This window comes from Mustela nigripes, chromosome 12 (genome assembly GCF_022355385.1).
Source record: "Mustela nigripes isolate SB6536 chromosome 12, MUSNIG.SB6536, whole genome shotgun sequence".
Taxonomy (NCBI): domain Eukaryota; kingdom Metazoa; phylum Chordata; class Mammalia; order Carnivora; family Mustelidae; genus Mustela; species Mustela nigripes.
In genome coordinates, this window is record NC_081568.1 from 7,771,451 (window position 1) to 7,787,594 (window position 16,144).

At 52.1% G+C, this 16,144-nt stretch overlaps 2 protein-coding genes across 26 annotated transcripts in view; one reads left to right on the forward strand and one right to left on the reverse strand.

Moving 5' to 3' along the window:
- Positions 1-434, reverse strand: part of ATPSCKMT (ATP synthase c subunit lysine N-methyltransferase) — a 241,272-nt gene extending 240,838 nt beyond the window's left edge. For all 25 annotated transcript variants that reach the window (XM_059416902.1, XM_059416887.1, XM_059416898.1 and 22 more), the window contains exon 1: positions 385-434. In XM_059416902.1, the coding sequence (XP_059272885.1) occupies positions 385-400 (16 nt within the window). In that variant the 5' untranslated portion in view covers positions 401-434. The remainder of the gene's footprint in view (positions 1-384) is intronic.
- A 338-nt stretch (positions 435-772) lies between these two features.
- CCT5 (chaperonin containing TCP1 subunit 5) lies at positions 773-14,923 on the forward strand. The gene is made up of 11 exons (XM_059416874.1): positions 773-980; positions 4,085-4,145; positions 4,652-4,816; positions 6,169-6,367; positions 7,967-8,159; positions 8,239-8,388; positions 10,656-10,775; positions 12,029-12,214; positions 12,787-12,924; positions 13,371-13,551; positions 14,550-14,923. The coding sequence occupies exons 1-11, from the start codon at positions 876-878 to the stop codon at positions 14,675-14,677; spliced, it is 1,626 nt and encodes a 541-aa protein (XP_059272857.1). The 5' UTR covers positions 773-875; the 3' UTR covers positions 14,678-14,923.
- Positions 14,924-16,144: the final 1,221 nt, after the last annotated feature.

A 16,144-nucleotide genomic window follows, 5' to 3' on the forward strand; every position in this document is an offset into this window, starting at 1 on the left:
GTTCTCCCTGAACCCTTCCCGGAGCTGTGCCGGGTACAGTCACTACTGCCTTTTTTGCAGGCAAGGGAACGGAGACACAAAGCGGTTGTCACCCCGAAGCCCCAGCTCGCCGTCAGCGGCCGCGCGGCAGGCTTCGCACCCAGCGTGACTCGCGGGCACAACTCAGAACACCGTGGGGCACAGCCGGCGGAGCGGCTCGCCCCGAAGCGCCCCGGACAGCGCCCGGCAGCGGCATGCGGGTACCAGCGAGCGCCCCGCGCCCCCCCCGGCTCCCACTCCCGCCCGGCCCGGCCCGCCCCGGCCCGCGGGGTGCTCTGCAGCCCGCCAGCCCCACGCGGGGCCCGCAGCCGCCACCCCTGCCGCCCGCCGCCCCAGCCGGCTCACCGCCTCCTCCCTCCATCGCGAGACTTCCTGCGTGTCCGGGAGGGGGGCGGAGGCGGGGGGGGGGGGGGGGGGGGGGGGAAAGAGAGAGGGATTCCGGGCGGGCTCTACCATCGTCCCGGAGCCGGGGTGGGACGGAGGGACAAAGTAACGCTAGAAAGAAACGAGTCCTCGTTGGGGACCCACTACCCAGAAACGCTCCATTGTACAGCTCTGCCAAATGAGTTCCATCTCCTCTCGGCTTGTGGGTTTTAACTTCCCGCCCGTGTCTTCGACCCCCCCCCCCACGCTTCCTGGGTGATTGAAGTTTCCTAAGGCCTCTGATTCCAGAAGGTACTGTCTGGCGTCAAAGTGGTCTCGGCTGAAAAATAAGTCTCAGGCGGCCGGGTCTGCGCCTGCGCGCATCGTTAGCGCCCTCCCGCGAGCGGAAGGCGTGTGCTCAGTTCCGGAGCGGTCGCCACCGGTTGGGGGAAACTACCCACGGCTGCTGCACCATGGCGTCGGTCGGGACCCTCGCCTTCGATGAATATGGGCGCCCTTTCCTCATCATCAAGGATCAGGATCGCAAGTCTCGTCTTATGGGACTTGAGGCTCTCAAGGTAGCGGGACGGACGCGGCCGGTGTCTTAAGGGGAGGCGGCCTGAGCCCGTGGCTCTGCGCCTGCGCCAGCCCAGGAGTGGCTCCGCCATGTGCTCCCGGGGAGGGTCGGGGAACCCGGGCCCGTCCCCGGCCCTGCACCCCGCTCCTTGAGCTGGGGCGAGGCCGGCGTAGAAGCCTTTAATCCGGGTTTGGGGGTTGGGGCGGAGCCGCTGGCGCCCCTCGGCGTTGGGTGGGGCGGCTCGGTGCTAGACCGCGCGCGCCTCGGTCGGCGGTCCGGTCCGGACCCCCGCATCGCGTTTCCTTCGGGAAGGCGCAGGGAGGGTGTTCTCTGCCCGCCGGGCCGGGGGAGAAGCAACGGCCCCCAAAGGATGGGGCTCCCTTTTTTGGTCACTTCTTGGAGGCGTCGTCGTTCACAACGTATTTCATTTCTCAGCGCCTTCCTACAAGGCGGGATGCGGGATGTGCGTCGCAAAGACGGATCGCGTGTTTTCTTTCTTAAGTAAGGAAATACCAGCGCCGGGGCAAGATGCAGGGAACACGAGGCAGCGTGTGACTAGCCTCTCCCTTGTGGATGTGGATGACAGGCGGAGGGTGGGTGGGCCGCTGTGCTGAATGGGACAGAGTAGCCTTTGGGGGAGAGGGGACAGCAAAGGGCAAAAGGCTGGGCAGGAAAACGCGACGCATTGTAGGGGGACAGAGCAGCGTGGGTTTGATGGAGCCCCGTCTCGTGCAGGTTCACAGCATTTCCCCCAACGTGGAAGCCTGAGTGCCTCATAGTCAAGATGTTAATCCTCCTCCAAGGGAGGGGAGCCAGGAAGGGGGTCTCAGCAGAACCGCAGTTCAGGTAGAACGGTACTTTAGGAAGTGGGGTCTGGTGGAGGAAAGGGAACAGGAAGGACCAGAGGAATTAAACCAGGGGCAGGAGTGCAGGTGAGAAAGTCGTCGGACATTGAGAGAAAATGCAGGGGAAGCTTTGAGAGGACCCAGACTTCTTTCGGGTTTATTAAAGTGAGATCGCATCACCAGGTCTGAGGTGTCTCTGGTCACCTGGTGTCTTTGTGTCTTAAACAAGCGAAGAAACCGTGCAGTTCTCTCACTGACTGTTGCACAATGTCTCCGAACCTCGTTTCTCAGTGGGGGTAGTACACCTCCCTCAGGTTGAGTATGAGGGTTACATGGGGTCACTTCAGAAGGGGCCAGGGCTCAGGGAGGTGTGGTGCAGCTTAGCATTGAGGAATGGGGCTGTGATTCAAGCTCACCTCTGGCAGATGCCAAAGCCAGTGGTCTAAAGCCAGAGTTCTCAGCATTGGCATTGTTAATATTTGAGGGGCCAGGTCATTCTTCTTGAGCAGCACTCAGTCCGTGCCAGTAGCAGCTCCCACCCCATTTGTTACGACCCAAGATGTCTGCAGGCACTGCCGGATGTCTGCCGAGGGACAAAACCATCCCCGCTCAAGAACTGCTTACCTAGGGTGCCTGGGTGGCTCAGTGGGTTAAGCCTCCACCTTTGGCTCAGATCATGATCCCAAGGTACTGGGATTGAGTCCCACATTGCTCTGCTCAGCAGGGAGCCCGCTTCCCCCCTGTCTGCCTACTTGTGATCTTTCTCTCTGTCAAATGAATAAATAAAATCTTTAAAAAAAAAAAAAGCTTACCTGTGGTGATTATCCTTTTAAAATTCCATTACACAGACAAATCTGTCATTGTGTATTTTTTTAGGATTTTATTTATTTGTTATCGCTTCTCGGCTTTTTGGCTAAGATCAGGTGAAGATTTTATTTATTTGACAGAAATCACAAGTAGTGAGAGAGGCAGGCGGAGAGAGAGAGGAGAAAGCAGACTCCCTGCTGAGCAGGGAGCCCAATGCGGGGCTCCATCCCAGGACTCTGAGACCATGACCTGAGCCAAAGGCAGAGGCCTAACCCTCTGAGCCACGAAAGTGCCCCTGTCAATGTGTATTTTAATGATGACCTGGATTTTCACAGATCTGTGAAGTTTGACTTTTCTTTTTTTTCTTTAAGATTTTATTTATCTATTTGACAGAGAGATTACAAGTAGGCAGAGAGAGAAGGGGAAGCAGGCTCTCCGCTGAGCAAAAAGCTGGATGCGGGGCTCCATCCCAGGACCCTGGGATCATGACCTGAGCTGAAAGCAGTGGCTTAATCCACTGAGCCACCCAGGCGCCCCAAGTTTGACTTTTCTTACCTGTCTGGTGGATGAGCCAGGAGGGCTTCACAGAGCGTGTGTGTTTGAACTTCTTTGAAAGTTGGTCAGGGTTTTGATGAGCCGAGTACCTTCTATGCACTGTACTCTTTCAAGGGTCAGAGGGCGTATGTAGAAAATAAGAGTGGACCATCGTCACCGGAAGGGGAACTAGCTCTCAGGTTGTGAAGGGCATTGGAGGAAATGCTGAAGCTTTCAGACTTCAGTGTTGAAGCACTAGGACGTCATTTAAGGTTTGCAGACCAGCAGACAACATGTTTGAGAAAGATGGATGGATTAGCTGGATGTTGGATGACTAAAGGATCGGAAGTAAGATGAGAGACCCTGGATTTCTGTAGGGTCCTCTGGATCCAGAGGCGACAGCAAGACTGGGAGCAAAGGAAACAACATTATGTGTGCAAACAGGAAAGGGATAATCTTGGCACATGCCAAGGGTGGCTTTTCTCACGGGCCATGTACTGGCTCAGCCGCGGAAGAGAATGGTACAGCTCCGCAGTACTCTGTGACGTGGAAGTTCAAGGTGCTGCACAGGGACATCTGGACTCTCTGCATGAGGTTAGTGTGGCAGAATGGTCTCACAAGGCCTGTCCGGTCGGACGCCCGTGCTCTCGGCTGTGAAATGGGGCAGGTAGGAGAACCTGCCTCCTAGATGTGCTGAGTTAAAGCACTAGCTTCCAGTTCTTCTACGTAAGAATGGTCTACTCAAGCTGGTGTTGGTGAAGGTTACCACACTACACCTGTGTGTTGACTTATAAATGCAGAAGCTTCTAGAGAGTAGAAACTGTGTATAATTAGATGTTATAATCATTAGTTGTATGGTTTTAACTTAAAATTGTAGGTAACTTGAACATTTGTTTTTTCTGTTTATTTCATTTTTTAGTCTCATATCATGGCGGCAAAGGCTGTAGCAAATACCATGAGAACATCACTTGGACCAAATGGTAAGAGACTATCATTCCGTGTTTTTTGACAAATACTATCAATTACAGACCGTTGCTGGAATCCTTTTAGAAAGTTGGGACATGGAGCAGGGGACATCCTGGGACCCGACGCTAACACACTTGTTCTGTGTGCTCTGGGCTTTCAACATAATTATAATCGTAGGTGCATATGGTTTCACGTCAGGGGTTTTTTCTCCCTTTTCACATCATTTCGTTAGCATTTTCCCAATTGTAGTCGTCCCTTTTGATGATTAATGTTACATTTAGTGACGCTTCCTTTTTTCTCCCATTTCTCTGGTTTTAGCCCTTTGGATTGCTTCCCATGTCCTGCTTTGTGTTTGCCAACCTAAGACTGTCTGCATGTAGATACTCTTTCATGTAGTTAAATTGTTAAAATAAGTTCTAGAAATAGGGAATGAGTCAAGAAGCCTAACTTTATAATTTTTGTACAGATTTTGTTTTTGTTCTTTTCCCTAATGCCGTCTTAAACATTGCCATCTTTCTAGGACTTGATAAAATGATGGTGGACAAGGATGGCGACGTGACGGTCACAAACGACGGCGCCACCATTCTGAGCATGATGGATGTCGATCACCAGATTGCCAAGCTGATGGTGGAGCTGTCCAAATCCCAGGATGATGAAATCGGAGATGGCACCACGGGGGTGGTTGGTAAGAAAGCACAATAGCCTTTCTAACACCCCATTTCAGACATAGTAGTTAAAATCGCATATACCTGCCAAAAATACTTAACTGTGCATCAGATGTGAGGAGACTGTTGTGCAAGTCCAAGTTGAAGGACATGGTCAATCCAAGGCCCAAAAGTCCTTTTCCTGGAAGAACAAGAAGGGGTTGGGGCAGCATTAAACAGCTGTTCTAAATCAAGGGAGCCAGAGAGAAATGGCACCCAGATGAGTGCGTAACATGTGATTGGCTGTGGGTGCTTTGTTGTTCTCTTTGTTTTTGTTTTGTTTAACTGTGAGGGATGTTTAGGGTATATGGGGGGCCTGTGGAATGCACATTGTAGAATAGTACCCCGTTAACTTTCCTGAGCGTGGCAGTTACGTTATAGTGCTGTGGGAGAATGCCTTTATACCCGGAGTCGACGCTCAGGTACGTAGGGGTGACACATTGTGATGTTCCCCACTAACGGTCACAGAGTTGAACAGAATTACTTGTGTGTATTCGTAGAGAAATGTGGCAGAATGGTGTTAGTGAGTAAACTATTCATTTTTCTATTCTCACATTTTCTCCTGATGGTCTGAAATACTTAAAAGTTGAGGAAGCCGAAGAGGGAAATAGCTGTAATGTTACCTTTTCTGCAGATGAGATTTGAATTCATTTATTCAACAAATATTTTGGATGTACTTGGAGCGTTAATTTTTAGATCATCTTATCACGAACAAATGCTACAGATTAGAAATCCCTGGCCTGGGAGGGGCACTTGGCTGGCTCACTTGGTAGATGGTGCAGTTCCTGATCTCAGGGTTGTAAGTTAGCAGCCCATGTTGGGTGCGGGGATTACTTTAAAAAATCTGGGGGCACCTGGATGGCTCAGTTACGTGTCTGCCTTCGGCTCAGGTCGTGATCCCAGGGTCCTGAGACTGAGCCCCGCATCAGGCTCCCTGCTCGGTGGGGAGTTCGCTTCTCCTTCTGCTTCTCCCCCTTATTCATGATCTTTTTCTCCCTCTGAAGAAAAATCTTTAAATAAATAAAATAAATCCTAAAAAAAGAAATTCTTGACCCAGGAAATACAGGAGATTTTTGTCCTTACAAAAACGTTTTTAGGTTGTGTTTCTCCGTTACATTCTGTCCATCACCGAGAGTTCAGCGCCCATTTATAAGGGGAGAGCCATAGATCTTTCCTAAAATCAAAACCAGAATCTCTCTTAAAATACCTCTGTCCCCGAGGTACTTTTATTTTAATTCCAGAGCTTTCCTGCTTGTAGGGTTAGCAGCTAACCAGTATCGATCCTAGAAGCTTTGGCGTTTTCCTGACTGGTCGTGCACTGTCCTGTCCACAGTCCTGGCCGGTGCCCTGCTGGAGGAGGCCGAGCAGCTGCTGGACCGCGGCATTCACCCGATCAGGATCGCCGATGGCTACGAGCAGGCCGCCCGCATTGCTATCGAGCACCTGGACAAGATCAGCGATAGTGTCCTCGTGGACATGAAGGACACTGAGCCCCTGATCCAGACCGCCAAGACCACGCTGGGCTCCAAAGTGTACGTTCACGGTAGAGCGCCACCGTTGGCACTTGTGGCAGAAGCCAAACGTGTGGGCTTGTTGCTAAAGACGTCCTTCTGAGGCCGCTGGTAGCCTCGTACTCGTTCCGTGTCCTGCGTTCCGTTTCTGTTAGTTTGGTCTGCTTCGTTTGTAATACAGATACAGTCACATGTGTCTTGGAAAGTGGAGTTCCAGGCTTGGGTGGTAAATCCTGTCCAGTATTTGTGAGCGAGGCTCTTTAATTCAGCAGGATAGGTCCTCCTTGGGCAGTGTCAGTTTTCAAAACACTCACCATTTCTTTGCTTTTAAAATGACTTTTAAAAAGCCATTTAGGGGGAGGGGCTCCTCTTCTCATATATTCAACAAGCAAGTTACTGGTTCAGAGTTTTAATTTAGTAAGAAGGGACAGTCTTGAAATTGACTTATTTGGGGTGTTCTCCGCCTTTGCCGAATGCTTGCTGTTTGCCAGGCCTGCTGCCGTGTCTTGGGGGCTCAGAGACACAGTTCCTGCCCCTGGAGACTCAGCAGCCTCAGCCAAAGAACACACTCATTTACACAGTAATAGAGATTTACTGGTTCTTGCCGTGATGTAGGATAAAAGTCTGGCCTGAAGTACTTTATTATACTGGTTATTTTGAATCAAGATAAGTGTGAGAAATGATTTAATTACTAATTTGTGTACGTGGTAGTTTCAGCGAAAAGGAAGTTAGAGTCGACTTGGGTGTCAGGGCGAGTGCAACAGAAAGTGTTGTTGCTCCTTCTATCCCCCAGGGAAAGGCCTCTACCACAGTGCTGTGCTAGGTGCCTCTGTCGTGCCAGTGCTGGGTGCGGAGACTGGCTGTCCGGAGGAATGGCCTCGGCCCCAAGCCCCGCACTGTCTTCCTCCCGGAAGGCAGGTGTTACCCTTACCCAGAATGCACGGATCTCGTGTTATGGCTTTATAAGCTGGCCTGGCTCCATCTGCAGGGCTTCACAAAGTCGAGCACACATCGGTCTTAAGTACCAAGGTGTTCAAAACAACCAATAATGGCCAAATATATGTTGTATAATGCAAAATACTGTAGATCCCCCTAGTTAGTATACTAAAAACTCTCAAATGACTTCATGGTTCTGCTTCTCTCAAAAATGACTCAAGATTTCTGGCTCTGTGTTCAAGTACTAAATTCCCATGCAGTTTTTCCAGAACCAGAAGTAAATTTATTGAGCAGTCTGTTCTGATATTTTAAAGGTTTCAAAAAAGATAAACACTACTGCCACCCCCCAAGTCCGTAACTGATGTTGGCGGAAGTTCCCACAAGAGTAGCAGTCGGCGGGTCAGGCTCTCGCTTCTTACCAAGCGCATCACCTCATTCAGACAGGATGTCGTGGCTTTCCCTGTCCCTGTTACAGGTTTCTCTGGGGTCTGTGGGGCCTAGAGTAGGAAGCCCTGCCCCAGGCTTGGAAAGCACAGGTTCTGGTGGCACTGCTGGCTACAGCCTCTGAAACGTCACTAGTTTAATGAGATGTACCTGAGGGACCACGTTGTGTCACGTGTCCAGCGTCGGTTACAGTCGTTGCCGGCGAATGTGGACGGTTTCTTGGGCTCCCCCCCCGCCCAGGGTAAACAGCTGTCACCGGCAGATGGCCGAGATCGCCGTAAACGCCGTCCTCACCGTGGCCGACATGCAGCGCCGGGACGTGGACTTCGAGCTCATCAAAGTGGAAGGCAAAGTGGGCGGCAGGCTGGAAGACACCAAACTCCTCAAGGGCGTGATCGTGGACAAAGATTTCAGTCACCCGCAGATGCCCAAAGTAAGTCCGCGCCCCTCGGCCCCCTGCGGCTTTGTCACGCACGCGCACCCACGCCCTCAGGGCTTCTCTGTCCCCGCAGCAAGTGGAGAACGCCAAGATCGCCATCCTCACGTGTCCGTTCGAGCCGCCGAAGCCGAAGACCAAGCACAAGCTGGACGTGACGTCTGTGGAGGACTACAAGGCCCTCCAGAAGTACGAGAAGGAGAAGTTCGAGGAGATGATCCAGCAGGTGGGTCTGGCGTGGCCGTCAGTAGCATTCAGGCCCCCGCGGGCCGTGCTGGGTGAGCTGCGGGTGGTCCGCGGTGGAGGCCGCAGGGCGCCCGCCTGCACGGCCTGGGTCCCTTGCCGTGTGGCCACAGCTGGCGTGTTGGCAGCAGGCACCCCCCTTCCTTCGGTTCTGAGTCAGGAAAGTAACAAACGTCCACCCTGAGAGGAATCCGGGGGCACCAGGCACGGAAAGGCTCTCACAGAGGCAAGTGAGCCGATCCTGGCTTAGCACCGTAGCGCAGGCAGTGCCTGGAAGAGCAGCCGGCCGGCTCGGGGCCGCGCTCTTCATGTCCCCTGCCGGCCTTCCCAGACACCTTTGCTGGTCCGAGCACGGTCCAGATGACTTCAGTACAGCTTCGCGTGCCCACGGCCCCTGCCCCTGACTGGGAGGGAGGAGTGACTGAGGAGCAGGAGTTGCCCTGGAGCACAGTGAGTAACGACTCCTGCTCTTGGCTCGCCTCCTGCTCTTGGCTCCCGTGAGTCCGAGAACTGTAGACGCCTTAACCAGCTCTTCTGTGGCTGTTAGCGTCTTACGTGTGCGTGACCCTGACAGTGGCTCCTCTTCGGAATCCTGTCCTTGGGTGTGTACAGCGTCCGCACCCTGAACGTGAACGTTACTAGGGTGTGACAGACACCCTAGAAGCTATCATGACCTCTTTGTTCGTGGAAGTATTTGGATTCACCTGCTCTTACGTGATCTGTGTCTACCATATGCCAGGCGCTGTTGTATGTGCCTGAGATATATCAGGGAATAAAGCAGAGTTCTGGCTCTTGAGGCAGAAGGGGAAGGTGAGTAGGAGCTCTGTGAAGGACACTGGTCAGAGAAAACCTCTCTCGGGAGGTGACTCGTGGCCAGAGACGTAAGCAAAGTAAGAGCGCTATGTATCTGGGTGGAGAGCATTCCAGGCGGAGGTAAAAGTGGGCGTGGGCAGCATGTGCAGAGGTCTTGAGGCAGGAACATGGTTGGCTTGTGCAGGGAACAGCAAGGCTGAGAGGTGGGAGAATGCTGGCAGGAGTTTGTAAATTAAGACCCTTATCTGGGCTACAGGACTGCCGTGGAAAGGCCAGCCAAGGTGCACTGGGCACAAAAGTGGCAGAAATTAGGACCAGGGGAGTTGGATGGAGCATGTTGGTACATGTGTGGGTTGCCAGGAATGTGACAGGACTAGAGGCTAACGTTCTAAAGAGAGTTGGCCACAGAGGAATGTTGTCGTTAGTTGTGGGGACCAAGAACTACCCCCTTCTATTTTGAGCACATGGGAGGGAAAACCAGCCGTTTGAGGAGCAATACTGAGGCCGATGGATCTCAGGGCACAGTCAGGGTTTGTTCACAGCAGGAATGTGCCAGAAGCAGTACAAGAACAAGGGGGCTGTTATCAGACTGAGTTCCCGAGGGTCAGGGACTAGAAGCAGAGAGCTGGTGATGGAAGATTCAGGAGGCTTGGGTGCTGTGAGGCATGGCCTAGCCACCACAGGTGACCGCCAAGGGCAGGATGCACAGACGGTTCTGGTCACTGCTGCCTTCCCGGGACAAATGGCTTAGCCATCTGCAGGGATGGGAGGCAGGATCACCTCTGTGCGCCCCTGAGGTAGTGTGTTAATCCACAGAGGGTGGTGCACTTGAGTGAGGAAAGCACGGGGGGAGAACGTGTCTCGAAGATGCTGTTTCTCTTATATACACACACGAGTGAACTTGCCTCACCGGTATCTGTGGCGAAAGACAGCTGTCCCCCCAGGTCGGGGGCCGTGCTCACAAACCTTGTTGACGCGTCTTTGTTTTATTTCCCTGTAGCCACGGGGTTCAGCATGAATTCCTGACTCTTAAAGCATCGTTTACAAACTGAAGTGATTCCAGGGGTGCCTGGAGGGCTCAGTCAGTTGAGCACCCCACTCTTGATTTTGGCCCAGGTCGTGATCTCAGGGTGGTGGGATCGAGCCCCGTGTCGGGCTCTGCACTCAGCTCAGAGTCCACTTGGGATCCTCCCCCTCCCCCACGCGTGCATTGTACGCGCTCCATCTCTTGAATAAATCTTTAAAAAAAAAAAACTGCAGTGATTCCCGTTGATAACCTGTTCATCGTTTGGAATTTGGGCCTGACAGAAGGTAGACGCTTGGGTGTTTCTCCTCTTTTCTGTGCTTTGTTTCAGTGCACACCCCGCTGTGTATCCCAGCTTTCTTCAAGCACAGGGAACACCTCTACTGACATGACTGTGGCATTTTTTCCCTCAGATTAAAGAAACAGGGGCTAATCTAGCTATTTGCCAGTGGGGCTTCGACGACGAAGCGAATCATCTGCTGCTTCAGAATAACCTGCCTGCGGTTCGCTGGGTGGGAGGACCCGAAATAGAGGTAGGACGCGCGTGCGCAGACTCCTACGGACGCAGGGGCTGAGCTCACGGTCCCCGGTGTCTTGGGGCTGCTTTTTTTTTTTCCCCCTTAATAAACATATATTTTTATCCTCAGGGGTACAGGTCTGTGAATCACCAGATTTACACACTTAACAGCACTCACCATAGCACATACCCTCCCCAATGTCCATAACCCAGCCACCCTCCCCCTCCCCCAGCAACCCTCAGTTTGCTTTGTGAGATTAAGAGTGTCTTACGGCTTGTCTCCCTCCTTTCCTACCTCCAGAAACCCCCACGTTGCATCTCCACTTCCTCATATCCGGGAGATCATATGATAGTTGTCTTATTCTGACTGACTTATTTCGTTAAGCATAATATCTTTAGTTCCATCCACATCATCACAAATACAAGATTTCACTTCTTTTGATGGCTGCATAGTATTCCATTGTGTATCTATACCCCATCTTTATCCATTCATCTGTAGATGGACATCTAGGTTCTTTCCATAGTTTGGCTATTGTGGACATTGCTGCTATAAACATTCGGGTGCACGTGCCCCTTCGGATCACTACGTTTGCATCTTTAGGGTAAATACCCAGTAGTGCAGTTGCTGGGTCATAGGGTAGCTCTATTTTCAACTTTTTGAGGAACCTCCATGCTGTTTTCCAGAGTGGCTGCACCGGCTTGCATTCCCACCAACAGTGTAGGGGAGGGTTCTTGGAGCTGCTTTGATAGCACTTGTGCCAAGGCTCCATAGGTTAGGGGAGGGGGGCTTGGGGCGGGGGGTAGGAAAGTGCCAGAATCTTTTTTTATTTATAAAAACATAAATTGTTACAAGAATAGCACAGCTGGGTAGTTCTGGTGTCCTTGGTTTTCAGAAATGCTCTCCATCTGTCATCCCACTTGGCGCTCTGAGGCAGGAAGCCCTGTCTTAGCCACTTCCATGTCAGCTGCGTGCTGACGGCCACCCCACATGTGGTCTGTGCCCAGACACACACGGCCTCTGGCCTTCACCGTGGCCAGGAGTTCTGGGGAGGATGTGCCAGGGTGATGGGGCCCGACCAAGACATCAGCCCTTCAAACCACACTGAATGACACGGTTTTTTGGGTTGACCTTGACTTTCTGGGCAAGTGTGGGTTAGGACTTGGATGCATGATGTAGCCTAGGCTAGATAGAGCTTGGCTCATGTGTGGTCTGATTGGAGAAGTTCAGTGCTCACCAGCTCTTCTTTCCTCCTGGCGCGCCCCGCCTAGCTGATCGCCATCGCGACGGGAGGCCGCATCGTGCCGCGGTTCTCAGAGCTCACCTCGGAGAAGCTGGGCTTTGCCGGGCTTGTGAAAGAGATCTCCTTCGGGACCACTAAGGACAAAATGCTGGTCATCGAGCAGTGTAAGAACTCCAGGGCAGTGACCATTTTCATCAGAGGAGGAAATAAGATGGTGAGGCTCCAGTTCCTTGTCTTGTGTTTCATCCGCTTCTGGCATACAGTTTGGCTTTGCCTGTCAGGTGTTTAACTGAGACACGATTGCTTACCGGGATATGAAATGACCAGGACTTACCAGGGAATGAAATTATCAAAGACCTTGTTCCATTGTTAATCTACAAGGTACACTGGTTTTTGAGTCACTTAAGTGAAAGTAGGGAACCCACCTAAATAACCACGGTAATCTCTCCCTTCTCCGAGAAGGGGTATTTGTTGCATCGTGATTATTTAAACGGTGAAGCTTTTCTTGGTCAGCTTTGGATTTTCTGACCCCTTCCCTCGGTCGTGGGTCTCAGAATGAGTCTGTGGCTGCCTCTGTGTGGTTCTAACTATATTATGGAGAGGAGAGGGAGGGTAGAGGTAGAAACCATCTGGTAACGAACATTCTAGTGTGTTCTCTCCATTTGTTCTTAACCTGGACCGTTTTAATGGGGTGGTAGTAGTACTTCCAGTGCCCAGCAAACACGGCCAGACGGCTGGCTCTAGACACATGTGGTAGCGGTAACTGAGGCAAAACTTCTTCCCTAGATCATCGAGGAGGCCAAGCGATCCCTTCACGACGCTCTGTGTGTCATCCGGAATCTCATCCGCGACAACCGTGTGGTGTATGGCGGGGGCGCCGCCGAGATCGCGTGTGCACTGGCAGTGAGCCAGGCGGCCGACAAGGTAGAGCCCGAGCGGGGCTTCTGGGCTCGGGCAGGGATGGTCGCGGTGCCGCCAACAGAGCGTCATAGCCGTGGGTGCCCAGCGTCTGGTCTGTGATGCTCACCATGTTCATGTCCAAAACTCAGTATTCTCCGCCCCCTGCGGCCATTCCGGCCTTTACAGTTCCTCTCCAGTCACGGAATGGTATTCGAAGCTCCGGGTCAATTGGCCATCGTAACTAAAACTAAAGTAGGGAGAGCTGATGTGAGACTTCTCTCGTGGGTGTCCCTTTTCTCCCTCCATAGTGACAGCTACGTACTCTGCTAGATTAAAAATAGGACTGCCTGTTGTTGGTAGAGCTCTGCGTGAGTTGGGTTTTCAAAGTGTGCGGTTTAATTACGTTTCCAAAGTGCTGGCCTCTTGGTCCTTGCTGCCAAGCTTGCGAACTGCATCCCCGTCCCTTCCAGTGCCCGACGCTGGAGCAGTACGCCATGCGGGCGTTCGCCGACGCGCTGGAGGTCATCCCCATGGCCCTTTCTGAAAACAGCGGCATGAATCCCATCCAGACGATGACCGAAGTCCGGGCCAGACAAGTGAAGGAAATGAACCCCGCTCTGGGGATCGACTGTTTGCACAAGGGCACAAACGGTGAGGAGCCTGCCCGACCCGGAGGGGCTGCGTTGGGTGGAAATCGAGCGATTCCTGCTGACTGCGGGGCATCTGGTGCACAGCGTGAACTTATCCTGTCTTCTCAAGTACTTAGAGGCTCAGTAGGTCCCGAGTTTCAGAAAGTTTTATTCGATTACTTAGGAGTTGGTTAGACTGCTGGTCCTGGCAACAGAGGACTAATTTTAATAACCAAAGTATAAGGTGCTGTTTTTATATCAAAGGTGATTCCCATTTCAGTCCTTGGTTTCACAAAAACAGTTCCCAGCTTTCTCTTTTACACAGGTGTGTGTCAGGTAGGTTCTGGGTGTCCTGGGAAGCAGCTCTGAAGCGGACTTGGTGTTCTCCGAGGATCCTGGGGTCTGCGTCCACACATTGCAGGGTGTTTTCCTGTCATGTGCGGTCGCTGCTGGGGCTTCAAGCATGAGCTTGCGGAAGCTAATTGGAATGGTGGTGCTCATGGTTCTGGGACTAGCAAGGCTGTGTCCAGAGATCCACATTCTCCCAAGCCTGGAATCTGAGGATTTGTGCTTTTACTTGGAACGACAGCTGTGCTGTGGTTTTCATGTTCACAGCCAGCAGGTTTTAATAACCGTAGCGACTCTTTGTCAGATAATTAAATTTGTTTTTAATTTGCATGCCTCGTTCTGTTGATGTTTTTAATTTTTAGGCCTTTTTTGTAATTATTTATGTGAGTAGCAAATACTCTATGGGGCGAGACATGTCTTCAAGGTTTTATGTGGGTGCCCAGCACTTGGGCTTGTCAATGGAGAGAGGTCCCCCCCCCCCCCCACCCGCAGCTTTCTGGCACCCAGGTTCAAGTTCCAGTGTCCTTGGAGATCTTCTTCCTCTGAAAGTGTAACTAGGACTGGGGGCTTCTTCCAGTTTTGTACTTTTTTTTAAGTTTTATTGTGAGTCTGTGAATGAGAACAAGTTATTAATATAAAATATATTTAGGATAATGTGTTTGTATTTTGCAGATATGAAGCAGCAGCATGTCATAGAAACTTTGATTGGCAAAAAGCAGCAGATCTCTCTTGCAACGCAAATGGTGAGAATGATCTTGAAGATCGATGACATCCGGAAGCCTGGAGAGTCTGAAGAATAAGGGGAAAATGGAGACTAAATGCAGTGAGGCCCCCCGCCGTGGCGGAATAAAGGGGTGTCTGGTAGCGCATCTGCAGTTGTTACGGTCTCCTTCCCAGACCCTGCAGGTGCTGCTGTAATAAATAGAAAACTCTTTGGTACCTGCGGTTTTCCGTGCTCAGAGACTCATGCCAGCGGATGTGCTGTTGCGCGGGCTTCTGTGTATGTCCTATTAAAGCGGGCTCTCCAGCCCACCACTGTCTCCTTCCTCTGCAGGAAACTCCCGACTGTCATTCAAACGCTGCCTGGATGAGGGGGTTCAAGTGGGTCTTTTTTTCAATCTGTAGGTACATTTAACAGCTTAAAACATTGAGCCTGTGCTACAGATGCCGTGGACTGTGGGCTCAATCCTGTGAAGTGTGTTTTAGGGCCTCAGCAGATGTAGAGACCCGTGGGAGGGGAGAGTGGGAAACCACGAGATGGCAGGGTGGCCTGAGTGCTCCTAGCCCAGAGCCACACAGCGAGCATAGGATGAGATTCCCGTGGTCCCCAGGGAATCACGTGACCCAGGTCCCACGCCGCCTGCAGGAACTCAGAAGAGCCTCAGAGCCCCACCAGGGTCTCCATTGGGACAGAACTCGGGGAGGTTAGAGTGGGTTGAGTGGAAGGAAGGGCACCATGGCTCCCATTCCCAGGTGGACCAGTGTCTCTTACCTAAAGTGACAGTGGCTAATGTGACCTAGCCCATAGCAGAGGCCAGTCCTTTTTCTGAGAGTCGGGGCTAGCCTCGAACTGCTCTCATCTCCTGGCTGGGGAGCAGTAGAGCTGGGTCGAACCCGGGTGGCCTGACCCCAGGGGCCCCTCCTCCCCGTGCCATTTTGCCCCATGTATGGTTCTCTAGATTCCGTTTTTCTGGAGGAGAATTTACTTACAAGCCACCAGGGGGAGAGGAATCCTTATGGGACCAGTCAGATAACCAGAATCAAAAGGTCACTTGTCTACACTGACTTCAGTGAAGGTTCAGAATTGCCTCTCTCAGCCTGGAAGCTGTTGGGTTAGTTATTCTCTGTGACTGCGCTGGTGGTTTGGCAAAGCAAGTGGCCTACAGGCTTGGGAGTGAGTGCTGGTTGTGGGGGACAGTCTGGTTCTGAAAGCTGACACGGGTGCCTGCAGGGCTCAGTCGGGTAAGCATCTGCCTTCGGCTCAGGTCTGGTTCCCAGGGTCCTGGGATCGATCGAGCCCTAAGCCGGGCTCCACACTCAGCTTGGAGTCTGCTTCTCCCTCTGTCCCTCACCCCTACTTGTGCTCACTCGCACACACATGCAATCAGATGAAGAGAAGAAATTTTAAAAAAACCTACTGCACGTAGAACCTGGTTATGCGTTTCATTTTCAAGCAGTGCAGTAGCACTATTACAATCTGTACTACTAGACTCTGGGTGTGGAGTCCAGTCAGACCCACCTCACAGGGACTGATTCCTGCCTGCAGA